Source organism: Symphalangus syndactylus, chromosome 11, assembly GCF_028878055.3.
Source record: "Symphalangus syndactylus isolate Jambi chromosome 11, NHGRI_mSymSyn1-v2.1_pri, whole genome shotgun sequence".
In the NCBI taxonomy this organism is placed as follows: Eukaryota; Metazoa; Chordata; class Mammalia; order Primates; family Hylobatidae; genus Symphalangus; species Symphalangus syndactylus.
The window spans coordinates 21202700-21229812 of NC_072433.2; the positions used below are offsets into that span (position 1 = coordinate 21202700).

At 46.1% G+C, this 27113-nt stretch overlaps 2 protein-coding genes across 9 annotated transcripts in view; one reads left to right on the forward strand and one right to left on the reverse strand.

Annotated features, from left to right (window-relative positions):
- ATXN1L (ataxin 1 like) overlaps positions 1-27113 on the forward strand; it is a 41840-nt gene that overhangs the window by 12056 nt on the left and 2671 nt on the right. The window contains exon 3 of the transcript XR_010114151.1: positions 25994-26282. The gene's annotated coding sequence lies outside the window, so the exon portion shown is untranslated. The remainder of the gene's footprint in view (positions 1-25993; positions 26283-27113) is intronic.
- On the reverse strand, positions 1580-27045 carry ZNF821 (zinc finger protein 821). 8 transcript variants are annotated; one of them, XM_055298503.2, is made up of 9 exons: positions 26778-27045; positions 26088-26150; positions 24201-24318; positions 22794-22910; positions 10131-10256; positions 6799-6944; positions 6034-6138; positions 3675-3841; positions 1580-2565 (listed from the first exon to the last, which is right to left on the reverse strand). In XM_055298503.2, exons 4-9 carry the CDS (start codon positions 22831-22833, stop codon positions 1911-1913), a joined length of 1239 nt encoding a protein of 412 aa, XP_055154478.1. In that variant the 5' UTR covers positions 22834-22910; positions 24201-24318; positions 26088-26150; positions 26778-27045; the 3' UTR covers positions 1580-1910. The 8 variants fall into 8 exon arrangements, with proteins under 8 accessions (XP_055154478.1, XP_063467752.1, XP_055154477.1 ...); XM_063611682.1 differs by lacking the exon at positions 26778-27045 and adding an exon at positions 26302-26435; XM_055298502.2 differs by lacking the exon at positions 24201-24318 and having other exon boundaries at positions 26778-26854.

Genomic DNA, 27113 nt, shown 5'->3' on the forward strand with positions numbered 1-27113 from the left:
TTTTTTAGATGGAGTCTCACTGTGTTGACAGGCTGGAGTGCAGTGGCACAATCTCAGCTCACTGCAACCTCCACCTCCCGGGTTCAAGTGATTCTCGTCCTTGGCCTCCCGAGTAGCTGGGATTGATTACAAGCACACCAACTAAGTATTTTCTTTTAAATGTATTTTTAAAACAAGTATTTTAGCCTGCTTGGTGAAAGTACCTTAGTTTGTTAGCTGGGCGTGGGGGTGCACACCTATAGTCCCAGCTACTTGGGAGGCTGAGGCAGGGGGATCACTTGAGTCCAGGAGTTAGAGGTTATGGTGAGCTATGATCTTGCCACTGTAATCCAGCCTAGGTGACAGTGATATCCTTTCTCAAAAACCCCAGGCAGGGTGCAGTAGCTCACACCTGTAATCCCAGCACTTTGGGAGGCCAAGGCAGGGGATCAACTGAGGTCAGGAGTTCAAGACTTGCCTGGCCAACATGGCGAAACCGTGTCTCTACTAAAAATACAAAAAGTAGCCGGGTGTGGTGGCATGTGTCTGTAATCCCAGCTACTCGGGAGGCTGAGGCAGGAGAATCACTTGAACTCGGGAGGCAGGGGTTGCAGTGAGCCAAGGTCACGTCATTACACTCCAGCCTGGGCAACAGAGCAAGACTCCGTCTCAAAAAAAAAAAAACAAAAAAAACCCTAGTTTGGTGGGGGTCAGTTGACACTGTTAAACAGCCTTAGACCTACGGAGGTCAGAGAGGAATCCAAGTTTCCCCGTTAAGATATTGGAAGAAGTCCACATTCCTGGCATAGTTATTTTTCTGGCTACAATTTAACTAGGGCACTTCCTTCTGGACCACAAGATCTATAATTATCTAAACTGAACACAACCTTTGGTGCAGGCTAGGAAAGTTCTGTGCCTGTTCTGTACCATCACAGAAACTTTTTAGAAATGACCTCAGCTCTTGTCTCCTCCATGGTTTGGCAGTCATACAACCTGCCAGAGTAATCATTTTGCCCTAGCCTTAACCACTATTGACCTGAGCTCTCTTACCACCTTAATTCTGGATTTTCTTCAGTGAGCTTATTTTCCTACCTTGCCTCTGGTGAACAAATAAAATGCAAACATGAGTTTCTTGGTGCTGTGGACCTTAATATTGGAGCTATTTCTATGAGCCTATTGCTAGATGCAGCTGACTACTGTCTAGAATTGTAAATGTTCGACAATATTGCTGGGAAAAGTTGCACACCTAGTTGAAGGTATTGCATAGTCTTTAGAAAACACCAGTTATGAGGAAAGACTTCTGAGTTCGGAAAAGGAAAGCTAGGTTTAAATAGCCCTTGGGACCACAGGAATCTTCATTACGGTTGTGGGAATAATCATCACAGTCAACATCGGTTCTTTCTTTGGTGTCATGCTAATTCCTCGGCAACTTGTAAAGGCCCAAATAAGGACCTCTGCTTGGACAGCCTAAGCTGAGGAGCACCCTCCCTAAGAAAAGGGCAAGCCACCAGAAGCCACTGTCTGAAAATTTCCACCCAGGTTTCTCCTAGATCACTTCATTTGCTAGAATGACATTGAAAGAAAAGCAAGAAAGGGGCAGTAAAGATAAAATTAATTTATTTGACCTCACAACTTCATGGGCCACACAGGGGCCCCACAGTCCTAGAAGCACGGCCTGTGGCAGTGGGCTGGGGAGGCCAGTTCTCTGGACTGCCTGCTCCCTTGTCCAGAGCTGCCTTGAGCCAGGTCCCTCCTGACCCCATCATCCTGCTCCCATATGCAAGGGCTGCTCAGGTCCACCTGCAACAAACCCAGGCCTGCCTCTGGCAGCAAGGACGGCCTCGTGGGTGGCAGCAGCACTGGTCCTCGTGGCTGTGGGTGTGGGTAGGTGGGTAGGTAGGTGGGGAGGAGGGCAGGCAGGATGGTGTGGTTCAGTGCAGAGAGCCGCTGTTCTGCTCTTCAAAGGCCATCTTGCCCAGAAGCTGACTGTCCAACTCCACCCCACTTACAGGCAGCTGGAAGAAGTTCATTTCAGCTGCTAAGGCTGCCATGGCAGAAGGGTCCTGGCCAAACTGAGCTCGCAACATCATGTCCATTTTCTCCAGCCTCCTCTTGAGCCGCTTGGCCTCTCGCTCTCGGATGAGCCGGGCCTGCCGCTTTTCCGGGGTTTCGTTGGCCCGCTTCAGCCTCATGGCCTCCCGATCCCGCTGTAGCCGGCGTGCCCGCTGCTCGTCTGTCTCCTGCATGCGCTGCAAGCGCTTGGCTTCACGATCCCTCATGCGCCTCACCTCCCGCTCCTCAGGGGTCTCATTGTCCCGCCGGCTCTTCTTGGCCGTGCGCTCTCGTTCCAGCCGCTGCAGCCGTACTTCCAAAGGCTCATTCTGTCGACGTAGGGCCCACTTGCGTACACTGGGAGTCTGGGCTTCCAGCAGTTTACGGTAGGCAGCACAGTTGTTGCACACAAGCAGAATTCCAGCAGGGTACACTGGAGGACTAAAGGCAATGTCCTTCCCCTCAGCACTGGAGGGGCCCTCATTGTGGACTGTGGGTAGGGATTCCATATTGAGTACTTCAGGAAGTTTCTCACTGGAAAACAAACATTTTGGATGGTTAGTGTTTCCTTCTAGCAAGAGTCGGGACTCCAGCCCTGCCTTGTTCTTTTCCTATGAGGCCAGTGGCTCCACTCTCAGCACAAGGGGTCAGTCTGAATGCTTGGTGGACCTCTTCTACTGCTCCATCCCTTCTCTTCGCGCGGGAGTTGTCTACAAACTCTGTTCTTTTTTTTTTTTTGAGACAGAGTCTCGCTCTGTCGCCCAGGCTGGAGTGCAATGGCGCAATCTCGGCTCATTGCAACCTCCGCCTCCTAGGTTCAAGCCATTCTCCTGCCTCAGCCTCCTAAGTAGCTGGGATTACAGGCGCACGCCACCATGCCCAGCTAATTTTTGTATTTTTAGTAGAGATGGGGTTTCACCACATTGGTCAGGCTGGTCTCAAACTCCTGACCTTGTGATCCACCCGCCTCGGCCTCCCAAAGTGCCGAGATTACAGGCGTGAGCCACTGCGCCCGGCTGGGTGTCTACCAACTCTAAAAGCCCATCTGGAGGTAATGACTGAGCCACCTGCCACAGCAATGCACCAGAAATCAGACAAACCCTTGGCGTTTTCACTCAAGCCAGAATAATGGTTTTGATAAGAGCTTTGCAGGGGCAGTCCTGCTGCGGGAATGGAGGCTCCTGGAGGTGGAGACCTCCTTCAGGCAAGGTGAGGGCCACCAACTCACCTCCTTCCCTCGCACTGCCTGCATGCAAAGGCAGACTCTGCACTGTACACTAGACAAACGGGACAAGGACACAACGTTCCAGTCTTCCTAGGATACGGTGGAGACTGCATCCTCATGCCAGGGTCCTCTCTACCCTATAACTTCTTTCTCCATGCTTTATCATGAGTGTTCTTGGAATTGCCTACATCTCTTTCTAGTTGAACATATTCTGATGGGAAAATAAATGGGAATTCATTTTCCTTTGGGGCTACGTGAATGAATAGGCATATTTCCTAGCCTTCTTACTTGTACTTCCAAGGAGCATGCATCAGCTGCCTTTGCATTACGTATCTCTAGCCTTCGCTTTGACTTCAGAAAGCAGAACTCACACCCAGTAATTTGCTCCCAGCACAACAGGGATAAGTGCCCAGCTGACCTGTTAAAAGTGGCATGGCTGGTGAACCGGGCTCCACACACAGCACAGTTAGATCGCTGGTCCTCCGAGTGGATTAAGAGGTGGCGACCCAATGACCCCGGGGAGCTAAGGGCCCGGCCACAGACAGGACACATGTAGCTCTTGGCGCTCACCACTGCTGCAGTGTGCTGTAAAACAGAGCCTTGATCTGTCAGTCTTGTGCTACCTCCAGGACAATCTGCACCCACTTAGAAATGACTTTTGGGAAATGTCCCCTTTCTTTAGTCTCAGAATAAGGAACTTGCAAGTATTCTGTTTAGCCCCTAGAAAAGTCAGTCTCTTACATTAGAGGCCCTGGCCATTTAGACCACTGCTTAGATTTCATTAGCTTGAGCTCTGCCTACATTCTGGGACATGTGGTTGACTTAAGGAACAGTGGGGGCCAGGCACAGTGGCTCATGCCTGTAATCCCAATACTTTGGGAGGCCGAGGCAGGTGGATCATGAGGTCAGGAGTTCGAGACCAGCCTGGCCAATATGGTGAAACCCCATCTCTACTAAAAATACAAAAATTAGCCCGGTGTGGGGGCAGGCGCCTGTAGTCCCAGCTACTCGGGAGGCTGAGGCAAAAGAATCGCTTGAACCTGAGAGGTGGAGTTCACAGTGAGCCAAGATCACACCACTGCACTCCAGCCTGGGTGACAGAGTGAAATTCTGTCTCAAAAAAAAAAAAAAAAAAACCAGCAACAGTGGGGCGCCAGAGGCCTCTTCAGAGCCTAAGAGGAATTCATGTCTCGGTTAATTTCTCTCTGTTTCCCTGGCTCACACTATGCAGGTACAAATACATGTTAAGGGAACAATAAAGGCCAAATCTAGAAGCTGGCCTGGAATACTGGTATGCAACAGGTATTTATATCTTGCTTTCTCAATCTTTTCAAGATAGTCTTCTGAAGAAATACCTGTCCTCATGAACCAACTATATTTATGGTCCAGCCCAGGCTGCCATGTGTGCTGATGCCTTGTCAACACCGACCAGGAGGTACAGGTGCCCTGTGATTGGATCATGGTAAAAAGAACACAGAAGTCTGGTATTCAGTTCACACTAATTTTTAACACACCATTTGTGTTAACTAATTTTTTTTTTTTTTAAGACACATCTCGTTTTGTCACCCAGGCTGGAGTGCAGTGGCATAATCTCAGCTCACTGCAGCCTCCGCCTCCCAGGTTCAAGCCATTCTCCTGCTTCAGCTTCCCGAGTAGCTGGGATTATAGGCGCACGTCACCACACCTGGCTAATTTTTTTGTATTTTATGAGAGACAGGGTTTCACCATGTTGGCCAGGCTGGTCTTGAACTCCTGACCTCAAGTGATCCGCCCATCTTGGCCTCCCAGAGTGCTGGGATTACAGGCATGAGCCACTGCGCCTGGCCCATGTTAACTAATTTTCTTTTCTTTAACACAAAGCCCTCATTATTAGTATACATTAGTTTCTATTTCACTATTTAAAATATGCATTAAATAATTTAGAAAAAAAATCACTTAATTTTCACAGTGTGTCTGCCCAGAAACCCAGAACACGTTTATCTAATATATCTCATTTATTTTCTAAAATGTTGGAAGCTTGGAGCAGAATCTTTTTTTTTTTTTTTTTAATACAGTCTCACTCTGTCACCCTAGCTGAAGCATGATCACTGCAGCCTCAAGCTCCTAGGCTCAAGCTATCCTCCCACCTCAGTCTTCCAAGTAACTGGTACTACAGGTGCATGCCACCATGCCCAACTAATTTTAAAAAAAATTTTTGTAGAGCTGGGGTCTTGCTATGTTGCCTAGGCTGGTCTTGAACTCCTGAGACTAAGCAATCCTCCCCACTTCAGCCTCTCAAAGTGCTGGAATTCTGGGTGTGAGCCACCACGCCTGGCTTTGGGCTGAATTTTTTTTTTTTTTTTTTTTTTTTTTTTTGAGACAGAGTCTAACTCTGTCACCCAGGCTGGAGTGTAATTGCGTGATCTTGGCTCACTGCGACCTCCACCTACTGGGTTCAAGCGATTCTCCTGCCACAGCATCCCGAGTAGCTGGGACTACAGGCGCGTGCCACCAGACCTGGCTGATTTTTGTAGTTTTGGTAGAGACAGGGTTTCGCCATGTTGGCCAGGATGGTCTCGAACTCCTGACTTCAAGTGATCCACCCGCCTCGGCTTCCCAAAGTGCTGGGATTACAGGCGTGAGCCACTGCGTCCAGCCTCCCTAAGACGAATCTTAACAGAAGCGACAACCCAAGTCTCCTTCAGGAGCCAGAGAGAGACAAAGGCCAAACCAAGATCTGGGCTACAGACAAGCTGCCCACACTTGTGTTCCAGAGCACACAGCTCCCCAATCCATACCTGGTACACGTGAGCGATCAACTGCTCCCGGCTCCCGCAGTCTAGCTGGCAGAGGGGACACTGGCAGAGTTCAAGCAAGGGGTCAGAATTCAAATTCCCTGTGACCTGTGATTCAACAAACAGGCAACTCATTAGGACTCTTTACTCATCTCTTCCCTGCCCCAGCTTTTTAAACAGGGTATCCTGTTAAAAGGAATGCAGACTGATGGCACATGTTATTCTTAGCTTCCCTTTGTGGGCTGAAGGAAAAAGTAATAGTTGAAAGGGAATTATGGCTTGCAGCCATGAGGACACAGGATTGCCTCAGAGAGAGCCAATCGATTTTTTTCCCTGAAGATAAACTCCGCAGACAGGGGTAGCGTTTTTCCTGTCATGTTCCTTTCAGGAATCCTCAGGAAACAAGTTAGTGAGAAGGTGGCACTCCAGGTGACACCTTGACTTAGATTTGCAAGCACATTCAAGAGTCCACCTTGGGAAATCAGCTTTCTACTTCACCAAAGTGGCTCTCCTGTATGGAAAGACGTGAGGAGCTGTAGGAAAGAGAGCTGTGCATGGGCGCAGTGATTCATGGATGGAAAAGGAATTTTGAGTGTGGCAAGAATTGAGAGTCTGAGGTGTGGGTTCTGGTGCCATGAAGGAAGAGGCCTCCTGTGCAGGCCCAGGAGAAAATCAGAGGCAAGACTGTGCCACCGGGGTGAGCAGCATCAGGGCAGGCAGAAGGGTAGGGCATTGCTGGACCTGGACCCAGCGGCCATTGTCACTTGCCTCGTGCTCTACCACTTCGTTCCCACCAACAGGCTGTTCTGTATTTTCTAACTCTTTCTCCACTTTGACCACCCCTCCATCTTCCTCTGATGTGTGGGAAGAGACTTCATCTTGTGTGGTCTCCTCTTCATCACCCTCACTGTCACCTGGAACACACAAACTGGTCACTTGTTCTGATTTTTGCATGAATACATCCTGAGCTGCTCTCCACCCTAGAGTTGGCAGTTATAATAGAAAACATGTTCAGATCTTCCATAATATAGTTTATATAGTTTTGTTGGGTACATATTATGTCAAGTAGAAACCAGCTATAGCTGTCATTTGTTATGCCATACACACGTAAAGGGAAGATGTGAGGCAAAACTGCATTGGAAATGGTTATCGTGCCCTCTACATGATTATAAAAATAATCTTTCTGACTCACGGTTTTCAAATATCTCACACTTCAAATCACACCTCCCCAAGCACCTTACACTGAGCTCATTCCCACTGTACACCACCTCTGACTCACCAACACTTTCCACTGATTTCGCCACGAGTCCCCTGCACAACTTCTCCACGGTGTCACTATACTATTCTACTTTGAACCCCACTAATCTCTTCTTTCCCAGCAAACCCCAAGGCACACTTACAGAAACATCAAGTTTTTCTTCCCTCTTACCAGCAGAGGAAGCAGTAGTAAATTAGTTTGAAATGATGTCACTTTATGGGGAAAGGGCTGCTCATTACAGTGGAAAAATTAGCACAGCAACCAACCTCAGGCACTTTGCAGTGGTATCCGACTCACTCGGTTCTTACTCTACTATTGTAACACAGCATTCTAAACTAAGTAAGTCCATTGTTTCTGTTGATTATCTGGATTATCTGATGGGTAACTGAATGCATTAAGTGGAAGGAACGGGCCATTCTTTAGGATGAAATGTAATTTCTTGTGACTAACAAAGGAATTGTGTTTGTTTTAGTTTTAGGGGTAGGATGCGGCTATGGGGAGGTCTGCCTGTGGCTGGGGAAACTGCGAGGTTTATGTGAGCTGATTTTTCTTCTCTATTACTTATAAAATAGAAAATGAAAACGGATCAGAAAAACAAATAACAAATGTAGTTCTTTCTGAAAGGGAAAAATAAAGTGCTAGTACCTTGAAGATCACAAGAGGTAGCCAAGCCTAGGGAAGCTGTCACACTCCAGCCCTATCTTAACCCCACCTGGATCCTGGACTTCTGGGCCTAATGTGAGCAAGAGAGAAATACAGGGCAGAGTCTCACCAGGCTGTCCGCAAGAGACTCAGATTTCCTAGCTAACAGTGTGCCTGTCTTCTCTACTACCCTTTGCATAATATCTAAATCTACCAGTATGTGAGCAACATATTTCCCTTCTTCCTGGGCAAAACTAGTTACATTCCCTTTCTTCATGAGAAGGTCTAACCAAATCATCTGCTAGTACTTACATGTGTCCTTATTAGATACTCCAGGCAATTGGTGGACTGGATTTGGGGCCTAGAAAGAGCTATGGTTTGTGTGTCTTATTCCCTAGCCCAAAGCTCCTTTCATTTGAATCCAACTCAATAATGAAGGATTGGCACAGATTCCATCACACCATGTTTTCTCACCAGCTTATTTGAAATACTTGTAAACTTAATATAAAGTGATATATCAAATATATGTTTGTAATTTTGCAATAATCCAAATATATCTCGCTACTAGAAAAATTTTTTTAAAATGTGTACTGTCTACGGGGATAGTACATCCTTCAGAATGGAAACCTAGGCCGGGCGCGGTGGCTCACGCTTGTAATCCCAGCACTTTGGAAGGCCGAGGCGGGCGGATCACGAGGTCAGGAGATCGAGACCACGGTGAAACCCCGTCTCTACTAAAAATACAAAAAAATTAGCCGGGCGTGGTGGCGGGCGCCTGTAGTCCCAGCTACTCGGAGAGGCTGAGGCAGGAGAATGGCGTGAACCCAGGAGGCGGAGCTTGCAGTGAGCCGAGATTGTGCCACTGCACTCCAGCCTGGGCAACAGAGCGAGACTCCGTCTCAAAAAAAAAAAAAAAAAAAAAGAATGGAAACCTATTAGACTTTCGCAGATATTGTAATTCCCACCTGCTACTCAAGAAAGTGGTGGCTTCCATAGGTTTTCCAGACATGTTTGGGTTCATTTTTCTGTGCCTGAGCAATTAATTTCTAAATTATTTTATGTTGTTGATGTTGCTTAATTATTAGCTTGGGTGGAAACAAGTTCCTAGAAGGTTGCAGAGTCCTCTCTCCGTTTTCACCCAGCCCAGCCTCAAATGTGGTGAAAAATTGGAAAAGTCATTCTGAATTCGTACTAATAATAACCAATATCAAATGGATGAGGTGGGGAAAGTGCTGAAATCTTCCTAGGAAAACACATCTCAAGACGTGTTTGTTCAGACAGGTCACAGGACAGACAGACAATCCATGAGGCTCAACTGGTAACAGCTACTGTCTTAACCACAGGGATCTTCTTAGGGAATTGGTATGGGAAGACCTTGACGTTAGCATTTTATACACTGCATAACCTCATTACTAAGCAAATCTTCTTGTTTAACATTAAAACTGGGCCTTCAAGCAAGGTTTCATTAATGCCACCCTTATGTTTTATTGATTACAAATACATAGATCCTAGGAGACAGGGATATTTTTTCTTTTCATTTGACCTAACCCAGGGACTGCTTGAGCACTATTTATTCCTATATCCTTGCCTATCACAACCAACACACCTATCTGTATGTGGCACTGTGCCAAGTCCTGTAGTCCATAAGTTAAAAATATATATATATCGGCCAGGCGCAGTGGCTCACGCCTCTAATCCCAGCACTTTGGGAGGCCGAGGCGAGTGGATCGCCTGAGGTCGGGAGTTCGAGACCAGCCTGACCAACATGGAGAAACCCTGTCTCTACTAAAAATACAAAATTAGCTGGGCGTGGGGGTGCATGCCTGTAATCCCAGCTACTCAGGAGGCTGAGGCATGAGAATTGCCTGAACCTGGGAGGTGGAGGTTGCAGTGAGCTGAGATCACGCCATTGCACTCCAGCCTTGGCAACAAGAGCAAAACTCTGCCTCAAAAAAAAAAAAAAAAAAAAAAAAAAAAAAATATATATATATATATATATAAATAAAATGCCAAACCTGTCCTCTTTTTCTGGATAAACATATGCCCACACACCTTAGACCACCTTTGGGGACACTGAGGATCCACATATCTCCTTTTTCATGTCTTTCTCCCAACCCCCATGCACAATCCCCAGAGCACACACACTCTGATAATTCTTCTCCCATTGCCCTGAGTCATTACCAGAAGGTGCAGAACTCACTGCTACTGGAGTCCTGATCTCTTAGTTGTTGGATAGCTTGTCGCTGACTGCCAAGGTCTCCAGGAAAATCAGTTTTCATCATCGCCTGGCGGGCTTGCTCTTCTAGCCCAGCAAATACTTGATCCCCTGGTGGTCACAAGGAAAAATAGTCAGGCCACCAGCTGGGCAGCATATCCCCAGGCAAGCTGGTTGGAAGGTCAGACCATTCAAAGGCAGGAGACAGGCAGGTACCCTGTGGTGGAGTCATTCAACTCCAAGTCAGCTTGCTGCCTCCAACAGCTTCTGGGTGCAGCTGCTCTTCCTGGGCAGTAAGCCAGATGCTCTAGAAAGCATCACCTGCTCCTCTTAAATCCTCCTAGTCTTGACTCCTTTCAAAAGGTGATCAACTGCTACTTCACAAATGTAACTGCAGACTCTCAAATCCATTTACAACCTTCCATTAGGATTGGGAAGATAGAGGCAAGAAGGGGCAAAGTGATGGGATGAAGACAGGGCAACAAATCTGGGCCAAGTCTTTGTACTTTAATGTACTAGCATTATGGTCTTGACTCAGTGTCTTATCTCTGACTATAAACAAGTGCTTCAAATCATCCTTCTAAATAACAATGTCTCTAACCCCATCTTTCATCCACTCTTCTTCCAAAACGTACTCTGGAAGTTCTTCCTTGACATTCTTTCTAACGTTTATCATAATTAGCCATGAGAAAATTAACAACTGGTTGAATAGTGGACTAGAAGAAGGATATGAACTCACTTCTGCAGAAGAACAAACTTCCTGAAACACACTGCTAATTTACAACAAATAATATTCATGTAGTCTTCTTGGTCCAGTTTTTTTTTTTTTGAAACAGAGTCTCACTCTGTCACCCAGGCTGGAGTACAGTGCTGGCACCCGCCTCCATGCCCAGCTAATTTTTTTGTATTTTTTAGTAGAGACAGGGTTTCACCGTGTTAGCCAGGATGGTCTCAATCTCCTGACCTCATGATCTGCCTGCCTCGGCCTCCCAAAGTGCTGGGATTACAGGTGTGAGCCACCGTGCCCAGCCGGTGCAGTTTTTTTTTAAATGTAGTATCCCGAAGCCCCGGACCTATCCTTGATTTTGCATTTACTTCTCATGAACTCTGCTTGGGATCCATGAGGCTACTGAAGAGTTAGTATAAGTGCCCTTTTATTTCCAGGAGACCAGGCATAAGGAGAAAAGAGAGTTGGGTTTCTTGAGGTTTCTATTATCTCAGTCAGAGTAGAAACTACAGTCCCCATTCACCAGCCAGCAAGAGGGAATAATAAAAAGCCCTAGTGAAATGTCTGACAATAGCCAGGCCCTTTCTTGCTGAAGACAGAAAGGAAAGTACACAGGCTCAGGTTCTGAGATAGGATACAATGACGTGGGAGGAACTAAATGGTGAGCTGACCTGCACTCCTAGACCTTGGGCAGTGAAAGACTTGATGTGGAATAGGCTTCATGTGATTCCCCTTAGTCATTCGTTCAGCAAACATTCATTGGGCATCTATTATATGCCAGCTACCAAACACTAATAATAGTTTGACACTTGCAAGCTCCAGGCTCTATGGTAAGTTGTTTTGTAGTTATCACCTCACCTTAATTCTCTGCAAAACTCTGTGTGGTAGGTATTACTATCTGTATTTACTTAGGAGAAAACTAAGGTTAACGGTGGAACCAAGTATTCAAACTCAGATCTAACTGTAATGTCCTTTTTCTTTTTTTTCTTTTTGAGACAGGGTCTCATTCTCTCCCCCAGGCTACAGTGCAGTGGTGTGATCATGGCTTACTCCAGTCTCAACCTCGCAGTCCCAAGCAATCCTCCCTCCTCAGCTTCCAGATTAGCTGGGACTACAGGTGTGCACCATCATGCCTGGCAATATTTTTATTTTTTGTACAGACAGGGTCTCACTTTGTTGTCCAGGCTGATCTGCAACTCCTGCTCTCAAGGGATCCCCCTACCTCGACCTCCTAAAGTGTTGGAATTACAGGTGTGAGTCACTGCGCCCAGCCTTATGTCTACATTCCTTAACCGCCTTCTAATAGAGATGTAATTAGAAGGTTAGAAGCTTCCTCAGATGGTTTTGCTGAAAACAAACTCTTATCTCTGTGTGAGAATGGCTCTGATCCTAGTGTTAGTGTTTCCTTCACACCATGAGAAACGGATACATACAACTCAAATAGCAAAATTATGTTATCAGGGCCAGTATATGATCAAAGGAAAAATGATGGTTCTGATACCACATCATGAGTTATCATGCTTGGATTACAGTAACTAACATTATGGCTATTATGACTCATACTGTCATTGGGAATGGAGGTGGTTCATGTTAAAGTGTACTCTTAGCTACATATCCCTCAAGGAAAGGAAAAATAAGCTGTTTTAAGCCCGTCTTTACAATATCCAAGATGACACATTGGATATAAATTACTGGGTAGAGAAAGCAAAAAAAAAAAAATGAATTCGATGGGGGAATACTTCCTTGTCCTTTGCAGAAGTGAAATACTTAATTTCTCCGTGTTGGTTACACTGCAACAAGACCAGGGCCAATTAGTACTTTTTTTTTTTTTAAATATGAGATAGAGTCTCAGGCTGGAGTGCAGTGGCGTGATCTTGGCTCACTGCAGCCTCTGCCTCCTGTGTTCAAGAGATTCTCCTGCCTTAGCCTCCTGAGTAGCAGGGATTAAAAGTGCCCACCACAAGTGCCTGGCTAATTTTTGTATTTTTAGTAGAGATGGGGTTTCACCATGTTGGCCAGGCTGGTCTTGAACTCCTGACCTTAAGTGATCCTCCCGCCTCGGCCTCCCAAAGTGCTGGGATTACAAGCATGAGCCACTGTGCCTGGCCAAGGGCCAACTGGAATAGTTACTGAATTCTTTGGGGTAGGTGCATGTTTTCAGACCTAGGAGCTATGGGCAGACATAGCACTAAGGAACATGTTATGTACTAGCACATAATTATCAAGGGGAAGACCTTTCTCATCAGTGACACTTCTGGTCTCCAAAGAAACTTAGACAGAAACCAGCTAGATTTAGAACATACTAAGAATAAACATTCTATCCTCTTTCTTGGATTCACCATTGGATTAGTAAAAAGACATCTAAAAGGATATGTACCTTTCAAGATGAGTCAGTAATTCAGTTTCGTCTCCAACTTGAGCTCAAAAGTTATTTTTTTCTATTGATGTTGTCTAAATATTGAGGCTTTCATGGAACAGAGAGGAGTCTGTTCAATACAACTTGCCTATCTAGGACTCTTAGGCAATCTCACCTGGTGTAACCGAGAGAAGTTAATTCTGTCATTCCTTTTTGGCAATTTGGAAAGAAAAGCTTGTGTTCTTATATTTTAGTCTATTCCTGACTTGGGAAAAAGAATAAAGGTGAACTTTATTCCTCAGGACTATTCCTATTTTAAACATCACCATAAAGCAAAATATGTAAAAACCATAAAAAAGAAGCAATTTTAGCAGACCTCATAAGAAAAGACATGTGAATTATCTTCCAGTAGTTACTATTTACCTAATCTCCAAATAAAATTGTCCAGAATTATCCCTTCATAAGAAGGCAGTGAGACTTGCTAAAAGCATGTCATGTTAACTGCCGTATAATGTCTAATGTGATCTATGGAGATACTAGTGATTAAGAAGTGTTACAGAACTGCCTATTTTTATAATGTTAGAACTATTATTCCCTTCTGTCTTGAGACCTTTGGAGTAGGTTTAAAAAAATCCTCTGGTCCCTAGATATTAATGTAGGGCAGCCATCTTATTTAATATGTGTATTTATTTGTCTATTAATAGCTAAGAGTCAACTACACTCTCACAATAAAAACCAAGGTGTTCTCTCTCCCTTTTTTTTTTTTTTTGATACAAAATCAAGAAAATACTCTTTGTCTGCAATTTGGTTACGGTTTTTTTTTTATTTTTTTTTGAAACAGAGTTTTTCGCTCTGTCACCCAGGCTGGACTGCAATGGCGCAATCTCGGCTCACTGCAACCTCTGCCTCCTGAGTTCAAGCGATTCTCCTGCCTCAGCTTCCCAAGTAGTTGGGATTACAGGCAAGCACCAAAATGCCCGGCTAATTTTGTATTTTTAGTAGAGACGGGGTTTCTCCATGTTGGTCAGGCTGGTCTCGAACTCCCAACCTCAGGTGATCCACCCACCTTGGCCTCCCAAAGTGGTGGGATTACAGAAGTGAGCCACTGCGCCTGGCCTGGTTAAGGTTTTTCAGACCAGATAAGAACAAGGCCATGTAAGCAAGTTTGGAGAACAGATGAGAGGAATGAGATGAAAGTTATTAGAAATAGGCCGGGCGCGGTGGCTCACGCTTGTAATCCCAGCACTTTGGGAGGCCGAGGGGGGCGGATCACGAGGTCAGGAGATCGTGACCACAGTGAAACCCCGTCTCTACTAAAAAAATACAAAAAATTAGCCGGGCGTGGTGGCGGGCGCCTGTAGTCCCAGCTACTCGGAGAGGCTGAGGCAGGAGAATGGCGTGAACCCGGGAGGCGGAGCTTGCAGTGAGCCGAGACTGCGCCACTGCACTCCAGCCTGGGCGACAGAGCGAGACTCCGTCTCAAAAAAAAAAAAAAAAAAGAAAGTTATTAGAAAGGTAAAGATTTTACAGTTCTCTCCTGGGTCCTTGGTGCAGTTAAACAATGTAATTTCAAGCTGACTACAATTAAGTAAAGCAGCTGGAACATTCTTTAAGAGAGCAGATAGGCCGGGCGCGGTGGCTCACGCCTATAATCCCAGTACTTTGGGAGGCCAAGGTGGGTAGATCACGAGGTCAGGAGATCGAGACCATCCCGGCTAACACGGTGAAACCCCTTCTCTACTAAAAATACAAAAAAATTAGCTGGCGTGGTGGTGGGCGCCTGTAGTCCCAGCTACTCGGGAGGCTGAGACAGGAGAATGGAGTGAGCTCGGGAGGTGGAGCTTGCAGTGAGCTGAGATTGCGCCACTGCACTCCAGCCTGGGCGACAGAGCGAGACTCTGTCTCAAAAAAAAAAAAGAGAGCAGATATCCAATTCAGGAAAAATGAGCTAGTATTTGGAGTGAGGAGCTTAGGATTCCATTTCTAGCTGACAGTCTTTGTAATCCACGGTCCTATCGCAGGTAGGGAACATAGCCATTTACTTCACGAGGATGCTAACAGAATGAATAAAAACAAAGCAAGTTGTGCTTTTTATAAGAGAAAGGACTTCAAAGGCTTTTATTCCTCCTCTTTGTAAAGCTTTTAGTTTAAGTTGAAAGTTTTAAGTCACTCATGTGTTTTACAATCTGAAAGCAAAAGTCTCTCAAGTAAAAGAGGTTTTCATTTGCTTAGCGGTTTGGTTAGTTCAAACACACTAAATGAAAGTGTACAACAGACTGTATTTTCAACCTTTCTACAAGTAGTTGACAGAAATGTGTACTCAGGGCCGGGCGAGGTGGCTCATGCCTGCAATTCCAGCACTTTGGGAGGCTGAGGCAGGCAGATCACTTGAGATCAGGAGTTTGAGACCACCCTGGCCAACATGGCATAACCCTGTCTCTACTAAAAATACAAAAATTAGCTGGGCATGGTGACGAACACAAGTAATCCCTGCTACTTGGGAGGCTGAGGCAGGAGAATTGCTTGAACCTGGAAGGCAGAGGTTGCAGTGAGCTGAGATCACGCCACTGCACTCACCTGGGCGACTGAGCAGGATGCCGTCTCAAAAAAAAAAAAAAAAACTGTACTCAGAAGGGGTAAAATGGGGAAGGAGGTAGGGAAAAGGTCTAACACAGATTTCAGCCCGTCAGCAGTTTTTCCATAACTAATAACAATTTTGGGCTTTTATTCCAAAAGCTCTGTAACGAGTCTATTAATGAAGTGAAGTGGGCAAAATACAAGTCTATCCAGATATTTCTGAGGAAAGGATCATGCCAGTGATTTAGACATAAAAACAGTCCTGATAAAAACCCAGTGAGTGCCAAAGCAGCTGCCCACTGGCTTCTAATGTGGATCCATCAAATGTTGCTGGGTTACAGCAGTGAGATTCTTTTTTTTAAATATATATATATTTTTTGAGATAGGGTTTTGCTTTGTCACCCAGGCTGGAGTGCAGTGGTGCAATCATAGCTTGTTGCAGCCTTGGACTCCCAGGCTCAAACAATCCTCCCACCTCAGCCTCCTAAAGTATTGGGATTACAGGCATGAGCTCTGTGCCTGGCTACTTTTTAAATTTTTTGTAGAAATCAGGTCCCACTATGTTGCCCAGGCTGGTCTCGAACTCCTGGCCTCAAGCACTTCTCCTGTCTCAGACTCCCAAAGTGCTGAGATTACAGGTGTGAGCAACCATGCCCGGCTGGAATTCTTCTTTTTTTTTTTTTTTGAGATGGAGTTTTGCTCTTGTTGCCCAGGCTGGAGTGCAATGGCGCGACCTTGGCTCACTGCAACCTCCACCTCCCAGGTCAGAGCGATTCTCCTGCCTCAGCCCCCCGAGTAGCTGGGATTACAGGCACCCGCCACCATGCCCAGCTAATTTTTGTATTTTTTTAGTAGAGACAGGGTTTCACCATGTTGGCCAGGCTGGTCTTGAACTCCTGACCTCAGGTGATCCACCTGCCTCCACCTCCCAAAGTGCTGGGATTACAGGCATGAGCCACTGAGCCCAACCTGGGAATTCTTAATACATCCCTTTAGGTGGCCTATTAGTTTCATGCCACACAATCTTCATCTTCCCAGAAGGCAGATCTAATGAAACTCAGCCATTACTCTGCTCAAGTGTCAATTAACTTTTATATTTAAGCAAAGCTTAATGCAGACTTTCCTGCCCCCCAGACCTTGAGTCCATTTCATTTACTTTATTTTGTGTATTTATTTTTTTGAGACCAAGTCTCGCTCTGTCGTCCAGGCTGGAGTCCAGTGGCATGATCTCGGCTCACTGCAACCTTTGCCTTCTGGGTTCAAGCAATCCTCCTGCCTCAGCCCCCCAAGTAGCTAGGATTACAGGCGTGTGTCACCATGCCCAGCTATTTTTTTGGATTTTAGTGGAGACAGGGTTTTGCCTTGTTGGCCAGGCTGGTCTTGAATTCCTGACCTCAAGTGATCTGCCTGCCTTGGCCTCCAAAAGTGCTGAGATGACAGGTATGAGCCACCACGCTAGGCCTCATTTCATTTACTTTTAATAGACAAGCAGCATTAAATTAAATATATTTACTTGGTTCTATTTCACTGCAAGGTGATAGGAGACTCACATGGTCAGAAAATGAAATTACCTATTTCTACTTGCCACTATTGTCATGCGCAATGAAAAGATGATCTTTTGAAAAGGGTAGGGTCAGCTTCAGTTCCCAAATAACAAATAAATAGAAGGTCCTCTGAAACTAGCAAATCTCAGGGTCTTTTCTTCTTTAGTCAAGCTTAGTGTATCACCTGAGAAGCCTTCATGGCTCCCTGACCAAATGCATCACTGAAAACAGCCCCTCCCTGGGGGTCTGCTCTTTAGTTGTAGCTGAACATCTGTGCTCACAGCCCCGCAGTAAAGGCCCTTGTAATGGCCACCTCCGAAGAGCCTGCAAACTCCCACCTACTCCACCTCAAAACAGTGTTGTTTCGCTTGACTCTAACTTCATTTCTGCAACTGTGGATATGTGATATTCTCCCCACCTCCATGGCCTGTTTTTCCATCTGTTTTTCTTTTTTTCCTTTTTTTTGAGGTGGAGTCTCACTCCGTCGCCCAGGCTGGAGTACAGTGGTGTGATCTTGGCTCACTGCAACTTCCGCTTCCCAGGCTCAAGTGATTCTCCTGCGTCAGTCTCCCGAGTAGCTGGGATTATAGGCATGAGCCACCATGCCCAGCTAATTTTTTTCTTTTTTTTTTTTTGAGACGGAGTCTTGCTCTGTCACCCAGGCTGGAGCGCAGTGGTGCGATCTCGGCTCACTGCAAGCTCCGCCTCCCAGGTTCACACCATTCTCCTGCCTCAGCCTCCCGAGTAGCTGGGACTACAGGCACCTGCCACCACGCCCGGCTAATTTGTTTGTTTGTTTGTTTTGTATTTTTAGTAAAGACGGGGTTACACCGTGTTAGCCAGGATGGTCTCGATCCCCTGACCTCCTGATGCGCTGGCCTCGGCCTCCTGAAGTGCTGGGATTACAGGTGTGAGCCACCCCGCCCGGCGCTAATTTTTATATTTTTAGTAGAGACAGGGTTTCACCATGTTGTCCAGGGTGGTCTCAAACCCCTGACCTCAGGTGATCCACCCACCTTGGCCTCCCAAAGTGCTGGGATTACAAGCGTGAGCTATCACGCCTGGCCTCCATCTATTTTTCAACTCCGTTACTAGCTCATCTTGGCTTTGACTATGGTGCAGGGAGATGGAGCTTATGGATATATGCTACGTGGGCATAGACATTGGCCACACAAGCCTGAAGTGGCTCCGCTGGCCTTACTACAATCACACCATCACCCCACCAGCTACTTTCCTCAAATCTAACCAGGCTCTTCGGCAGATGGCTTTTGTAGGTGAACATCCAACTTCTATACTTGCCTTGTTTGTGAACCTATCATTTCTACTAAGAGTACCTTTCCAGATGCCTTCTTGGGGTCACACTTGTGTCTTTTTATTTATTTATTTATTTTTTTGAGACGGGGTCTTGCTCTGTTGCCCAGGCTAGAGTGCAGTGGCACTATCTTGGCTCACTGCAACCTATGCCTCCCAAGTTCAAGTGATTCTCCTGCCTCAGCCTCCTGAGTAGCCAGGATTACAGGCGCCCGCCACTGCACCCAGCTAATTTTTGTATTTTTAGTAGAGATGGGGTTTCAATATCTTGGCCAGGCTGGTCTCAAACTCCTGACCTCATGATCCACCTGCCTCGGCCTCCCAAAGTGCTGAGATTACAGGCGTGCACCACCTGTGCCCGGCCACTTGTGTCTTTTATCAACCAGAGAGGAGAAACAATCCTAAACCCCTGTGATGGATGGCCTATGCTAAAATACTTCATTTTTTTCTTTCTCTTTTTGTTTTTGGAGACAGGATCTCACTCCAACACCCAGGCTGGAGTGCAGTGGCATGATCTCAGCTCTCTCAGCTCACTGCAGCCTCGACCTTTTGGGTTCAAGCAATCCTCCCACCTCTGTCTCCCAAGTAGCTGGCACTACAGGTGTGTGCCACCTTGCCCAGCTAATTTTTGTATTTTTGGTACAGATAGAGTTTTGCCTTTTTGCCCAGGCTGCACTCGAACTCCTGGCCTCAAGTTATCCTGCACTGGCCTCCCAAAGTGTTGGGATTACAGGCATGAGCCACCGAGCTCGGCTAAAGATACTTCATTTTATCTTCCTTGACAATCCTCACATGCAAGCCCACTGCATTTTGCTGTTTTAGCAGCAATTTCTAAATCTTCCCTAAACCACTCATCTGTGTATTAAGTAGCCTTTGCACATCCCCATTCCAGAGTATACTCCTAGAAGCATCCAACTGGTTCTGTTTTACACTTTTCCAGGACTTAAATAGAAGAAAGAATTGTATATGGAGGTTTGCTATTGTAATCTCATTAATGTATAAAATATCAAAACCCTCTTAATTCCTGTTTATACTATTTTGTCTTCTACCTTGAAGTAACCCAGTAAGATTCAGATAAAGTGCATAGTGCCTGGGATATAGTTTTTTGGTTTTTGTTTGTTTGTTTGAGATGGGGTCTCACTCTGTCACCCAGACTGGAGTGCAGTGGCATAATCTTGGCTCACTGCAGCCTCAACCTCCCAGGCTCCAGCCATCCTCCCACCTCAGCCTCTTGAGTAGCTGGGACTATAGATGTATGCCCCTAGCCCTAGGTTTTTTGTATTTTTTTGTAAAAACAGGGTTTTGCCATGTTGCTCAGGCTGGTCTCAAACTCTTGGGCTCATGCAATCCTCCTGCCTTGGCCTCCCAAAGTGTTGGGATTACAGTGGTGAGCCACCACGCCCAGCCTATATAGTATGTTTTTAAGAAATTTTAGTTATCTTGTCAACTACTTGACTAATCTGTCCTCTCCAATGTAGGGTTTTAGCCAGCTGCAGTGGCTCATGCCTATAATCCCAGCACTTTGGGAGGCTGAGGTGGGTAGGTCACTTGAGCTCAGGAGTTCAAGACCAGCCTGGGCAACATGGTGAAACCCCGTCTCTACAAAACATACAAATATTTATCCGGGCGTGGTGGCATGCACCTGTAGTCCCAGCTACTCGGGAGGCTGAGGTGGGAGGATTGCTTGAGCCCAGGAGGTCGAGGCTGCAGTGAGCTGAGATCATGCCACTGCACTCCAGCCTGGGCAACAGAGCAACACCCCATCTCAAAAAAAAAAATTATATATATCATATAAAAAATAGCTGGGCGCGGTGGCTCACGCTTGTAATCCCAGCACTTTGGGAGGCTGAGGCGGGCGGATCACGAGGTCAGGAGATCGAGACCACGATGAAACCCCATCTCTACTAAAAATACAAAAAAAAATTAGCCGGGCGTGGTGGCGGGCGCCTGTAGTCCCAGCTACTCGGAGAGGCTGAGGCAGGAGAATGGCGTGAACTCGGGAGGCGGAGCTTGCAGTGAGCCGAGATTGCGCCACTGCACTCCAGCCTGGGCGACAGAGCAAGACTCTGTCTCAAAAAAAAAGAATAAATAAATAAATAAATAAATAATAAAAAATATATATATAATATATATACTATATTACATATAATATATGCTATATTTAAGCATATATACATAATATATATACTATATTATATGTAATATAGTATATATATTATGTATATATATTTTATATATATACACACACACATATATAGGTTTTTTGTTTTTTACAAACTTTTCATCTGTTATACCTCTCAATTCTCTTCAAATGTTGCTGCACTTTACTCAATCAGTCCATAATAATAGGGAACTATTTGTCTTTTTTTTTTTTTGATGGAGTCTCACTATGTTTGCCCAGGCTGGAGTCAGTGACACGATCTCAGCTCACTGCAACCTCCACCTCCCAGGTTCAAGTGATTCTCCTGCCTCAGCCTCCCGAGTAGAGTAGCTGGGATTATAGGCGCTTGCCACCACACCTGGTTAATTTTTTTTGTATTTTTAGTGGAGATGGGTTTTTTGCCACATTGGCCAGACTGGTCTCGAACTCACCCCAGGTGATATGGCCCACCTCGGCCTCCCAAAGTGCTGGGATTACAGGCGCGAGCCACCGTGCCCAGCCACTATTTGTCTTTTTAACAAACATTTGGGTGGGAATGATTATCTTCCCAGATAATAGGAAAATGGCTAATTATCTCAAATCTGAGTAGATATTAATGTCAATTTAAGAAGGCACTTTTTGAACACCTTCTATGAGCAGTGCTAGAAGTAGAGAGAATATATAAGGAAATACATATGGCACATAGTCTCTGCCTTCTAGAAGTTTACTATGCAATTACTGAAATAAAATATGCAACAGGTGCGGTGGCTCATGCCTGTAATCCCAGCACTTTGGGAGCCCGAGGTGGCCAGATCACCTGAGGTCAGGAGTTCAAGGCCAGCCTGGCCAACATGGTGAAACCCTGTCTCCACTAAAAATACAAAAAAATTAGCTGGGCATGGTGGCGAGCACCTTAATCCCAGCCACTCGGCAGGCTGCGGCAGGAGAATCACTTGAACCCGGGAGGAGGATGTTGCAGAGATCACACTGCTACACTCCAGCCTGGGTGACAGAGCGAGACTGTCACAAAAAAAAAAAAAAAAAAGCAAAGAAAAACATGCATGTGACACTGCTGAAAACAACACAAGGTAATAGTGTATACCTGGCCTTCTGGTTTCTAGCCTCTCCCTCTTGTGATCCATCCCACAAATTGCTTCATAGTACCAAAACGCTGTATTCTAAATGCCACTCCCCTCTCCCTGCTTAAAAACCTTCAGTAGTTCCCTACAGACTATAGAATGAACTTTGAACTTGGCCTGGCATTCAGGCTTCCACAGTGTAGAGTTAAGCATCTCTAACCTCACATCTTCTAACTTTTGAACAAATGAAACCTCTGCTTCATATAAAGTCTCCTTGTCCTCTGAACACGTGGATTCCCGCTTCTGTCTTTGCTCACTTCATTTTCCCTACCTGATGTTCCCTCTCCCTGCCTCTTTTTTTTTCAAATCCATTTTCTACCCTCTAAGGCCCAGCTCAGGCACATGGTCTAGAGGCTTTTCCATTAAGCATTCCCCTTGCTACTTCAGTCCACTGAGCTCTCTTAACTTCCTTCCTCCGAACTTCTCTAGTACATACAATCTGCAGCATCTGTTTGGCACTTAGCATATACTATCATTCATATTTATATATCTGAGGTTACAATACGGTCTTATAGATCTTATATTGTTTTACAGCCCTGACATCTAGCACAAGGATCTGCACAGAGTAGGTATCCTATAACTGTTTGTTAAGGTTATAGTAAAGATATATCAAGTATACATACCCCTAAGATACGTTTCCAACACCTCCCCCAGCAACCAAACACACTTTAAATCCATCATTTCCAAAATATTTACTCCCTTTTCTTTTTTTCTCTTCTGCTCAACAAACTGTGTTTTACATTTAAACTTTTCTTCTTCACAAATTAGTGTGAGCCTCTCCCCTAAATTCAGGTTACTCTTCCATTCCACCCCTCACCATTCCCAGGTTCCAGAAGACAAAGCCCGATACTCACAGTGAACTTTATTTGGATTTGTCTGTTTCCGACGGGACATGTTTCCCTGATGCAAGAGCTCTGGTCTTTCCCAGTTTCACGACTGGATATGTTACTACCTCCTTGCAAGATGCTAACCTGCAATAAAAAAGGTTATTGTTAGCACATGTCATTTTCCCCAGCAGTTATACAAAATTTAAAGATGTCTTTAAAAAACAGCTCCTGAGCATATAAAACTCACCAGTTATAAATAGTTGAACTAATGAAAGAAAGAAAAGAAATGAATAAATCTCTAGCCTAACATCAAGGTCCAGAAAGTTTAAGAGGGGACTCCCTCAGAGGATTTAGAGAATTATACTCTAAATCCATCTTTGGAATCCAGAATACTGTTAAGTGATCACGATCAAGGTCACAGGATAAAAGAGGAAGTAAAACTCAGGCAACCAGGGTTAGAAGTACTGTGGGCTCAAGGGGATAACCCCCATGAATTGCAAAAGGAAGCAAAAGGAAGCCAAAGAGGGAGGCAGCTCACACGTCACATGCCCACTGGAAGTCAAGCCCTGCAGTCTACACCAGCGGATTTTTCATGATGTTATCTTGCCTAGAGGTAGCAAAGGCATCACATCCCTGCGAGACAGAAAATGTCTCAACAGGCATCTGTAAATAAGAAAAGCATGGGAAATAAAGCCTTTATCTGGTGATACAGGCGCAATGCTATGCTGCACTGTGAATGACATGGCACTAAGCAAATCAAACTTCTTATGTTGAAGATGGGCTGTCACCAGAAGAGACATATGCCATCCACATTGATGAGTACTAATTCAACACCCCAGTGTGGAATACCACCTGGCCCTCCTCACACATTCCAGAGAGGTGGTCAAAGTTAGTAACTTTAGAGGCTCTTCTCAATCTAGCCTCTGGGTAGCAAAGAGACCAGTGGGAGGAACAAAGAGAAAAGTTCCCCAAATGAAAAATGCTACCAAGACATGCATCTGCTCCCCACCCCATATAGGAGGGGATATATACGTAAGCCTGAAGGTTCCTGATTAACCACAGAAAGAGTGCCCCAGCCTTAAGCATTGTTAGAGAATCTGAGATGGATTAGTATCGATAGCTGTGTCATTTTCTTAGAAAGATAGCGTGAATAAAGACAGAGAATAAAAAGGGATTGTCTTTCCTACCAAAGACAGGAATATGGCTCTGGTCACACTCTAAGTTTTCTTTCAGTTCCTGCCTTCTTGAGTTATACTCACATTGAATAAGCAAATATAAAATCATAGTTTATTGCCTTAAGAGGAGTTATGGGAGACTACTGCTAGCTATACTTTGTATTCCAGTTAATGAAGACTCACCTCCTGTTATGCCAACTAACTCCTCTATGTAGCTAGAAGGACCTCAAACCTATAATCAGATCCTGCCTCCCCTTACCAAAAGAAGAAAGAAACCGCAAATGGCAAAGACAGGCCTCCACAGGAAGTGGCAAAGGAAGCAGCTTTCAGGCAGTCTTCTAGCATATCTGCATATCAAACACAGTTCTTTTTCAGACCTTTAATTAAAAACAAAACAAAATAAAATTCTAAATGTATACAATAAAAATCAATTTTAACTATTTAGATGGCAATATACTGAGTGCTGATAGTGTATGTTCTCTAAGTTTTGTTTGTGTATGTCATTTTTTTCTAATCAAGTAGTTGTTTTATTCACGGAAGCAGTGAATGAATATCACACTTTGGATTTCCTATATGTGTGTGGAATCACCAAGTGGAAAGGTAATGAAATGAAGGCTCTATTAATATTTTTAAAAATATGGCCAGGCACCGTGGCTCACGCCTGTAATCCCAACACTTTGGGAGGCCAAGGCAGGCAGATCACTTGAGGCCAGGAGTTTGAGACCAGCCTGGCCAATATGGTGAAACCTCTACTAAAAATACAAAAATTAGCTGGGCATGGTGGTGCACACCTGTAAGTCCCAGCTACTCCGGAAGCTGAGGCATGAGAATCGCTTGAACCTGGGGAGGGGAGGTTGCAGTGAGCTGGGATGGAGGCACTACACTCCAGCTTGGGCGACAGAGTGAGACTCCATCTCAAAAAAAGATAAATAACCGCCAGGGGCGGTGGCTCTTGCCTGTAATCCCAGCACTTTGGGAGGCGGAGGCGGGTGGATCACCTGAGGTCGGGAGTTTGAGAACAGCCTGGCCAACATGGTGAAACCCCGTCTCTACTAAAAATACAAAAACTAGCTGGGTGTGGTGACGCATGTCTGTAATCTCAGCTATTCAAGAAGTTGAGGCAGGAGAATTGCTTGAACCCGGGAGGCGGAGGTTGTAGTGAGCCAAGAACGAGCCACTGCACTCCAGCCTGGGCGACAGAACGAGACTCCGTCTCAAAAAAAAAAAAAGATAAATAGAAATTTTAAAAAATAAAATATACTCCTCTAATATGATAATCTATTTTGGCTAAATATATATATACTTTATTATAGAAGAAAAAACAGAATATGACTAATTTTTATATTTTCTCCCTTCAAGATCAGAAATTGAAACTGTAAGATAAAGGTAATAAAGTCCCTTCTGAAGGAAGGCCAAAATTTGAACCAGGCAACATTTCAATATTAAAGCTCCAAGTCAAAAGACAGAGATGAGTATCTGCGTATTTAAATCAGCAGTGCCCGCTGCATCTTATAATCCTCCTAGTGGCCAAATGGGGAACTGACCAGATGGTACCCAATGGGACTTCACACCTGAGTGATCAAGAGAAAAATAAGCAATTACAGTCCCCTCCCACACAAGGAAACGAAAATAATAACAAAAGCACCCACAAAAACAGGCCTGTGGGGTCATGGGCTGTTGAAAATCAATAAGTAAATAAATAAATGGCGCTGAAAGGACACTCTTGACCACAAAGCAAGATCTCAGAGGCCAGATGACTGTTTTACAGGCAGTTAAAGCTAATAAAACCCAGAGACGTACAGCCCTAAAGGTCACTCATTTTGTTTTACTTTTAACACTGCCTCAATTTCCAAACCAAAATCTGAAACCAAACCAAAAATGTAAATAGATAGCTGCCTGAACATGGGCTGGGAAGATAGGTAAACGGTGAGATTCAGGTCTAAAGGGATTCCATTTTAAAAGGAAAGCAGTTCTGTCCGTCTTCAGAGCAAGGTTAAGAGTCCTTGGGAAGGTGCAACGTCTCCCCTGAACACTGTCTCTGCTCTCCCACAGGTATTAGGTTGCAGCGTCTAGGGCACACCACAGACTTTAGCAAGAAAAAAAACGGGTGAAATCTCAGCTTGATGAAAAGAGAGTGCGTTCCCACCTCCAGCTCTGGTGCAGTTCCCACGGAGCAAAGCAAACTCGACTGAATCCAAATGATCTGTATCTGCCAAAAAAGAGAGGACAAGAAAGCTGGTCACTTAGCCGCCTGGCTGTTCACCTGACCCGTGGGGTTGGGTCTGGGGCGTGTGTCTAATCAGCCGAGATGGTCCCTCTGCTTCTTCAAGCACGAGCCCAGGTAAATTCCCAGCAATTACCAGACGAGAGCCTGACAAGAGCCGGAGGTCTTCCGAGGCGGCTCAGACAAACCCTTAGACAACACAATCTCCGAAATCTAAATTTAGAAGCTTTTCTGCGAGACCCAGACGCGGGGACTGATACCCCCCGGTCTGCACGCCCACGCCCATCCTCCCCTCCCCCAGCTCCACCCCAGGCTGTCAGACGCCGGGGCCGTCCCCGCCGGGCCCCAGGAGGCGGGGTGCCCGCGGCCCGCGCAAAAGCCCCCGGGCCCCGCACCCCGCGCCTCGCGCCCGAGAGGCAGCAGGAGGAGCGGCCGGGGAGGAATCGGGGTTGGAAGCGGGGAGGGTGAGCCCGGGCTGCCCCCCCAGGCCAGAGCTGGCCCCCGGCCCTCTCCCCAGCGGAGACAAAAGGACCGACAGCCGGCGGCCGCGAGGGGGCGAGGAGCCCGCATCCCCAGCCCGGACCTGGAGGGAGGGCTCGGGGGTCTTTTTACCCGGCGCCTCGGCGCTGCGCTGCGCTCTGGGTCCCTGGGCCCCGCCTCCGGACAGACGGACCGCCGGACAATGGACGCGGGACCGCAGCCCAAGCCAGCCGGGCCGGGGCGCTCCGGGACTGGGCCCCGGCGAGCGGAAGGGGCTCTGGGCCGAGCCGGTGGCGGGGAGCCGAGGGGCGGCGCTGCAGACGGACAAAGCCAACAGCAGACAGACAGACGGAGGGGGAAAAAGATGGCGACGCGGGCGGCGGGAGCGCGCGGCTCGCGCACCCGCAGCTAGTGAGGCGCGTGCACGAGCCTCCCTCTCCCCCTCCCCCGCGCCCGCCAGGTCCCCCT

What these genes read in the sequence shown, in the direction of transcription:
- ZNF821 (XM_055298503.2), bottom strand. Translation starts at nt 22,833, where the DNA reads ATGTCCCGTCGGAAACAGACAAATCCAAATAAAGTTCACT. An exon ending in ACGAAGTGGTAGAGCACGAG is followed by an intron (nt 6,139 to 6,798) that starts GCAAGTGACAAT and finishes GTTGAATCACAG; the next exon opens with GTCACAGGGAATTTGAATTC. An exon ending in TGATCGCTCACGTGTACCAG is followed by an intron (nt 3,842 to 6,033) that starts GTATGGATTGGG and finishes TCTGTTTTACAG; the next exon opens with CACACTGCAGCAGTGGTGAG.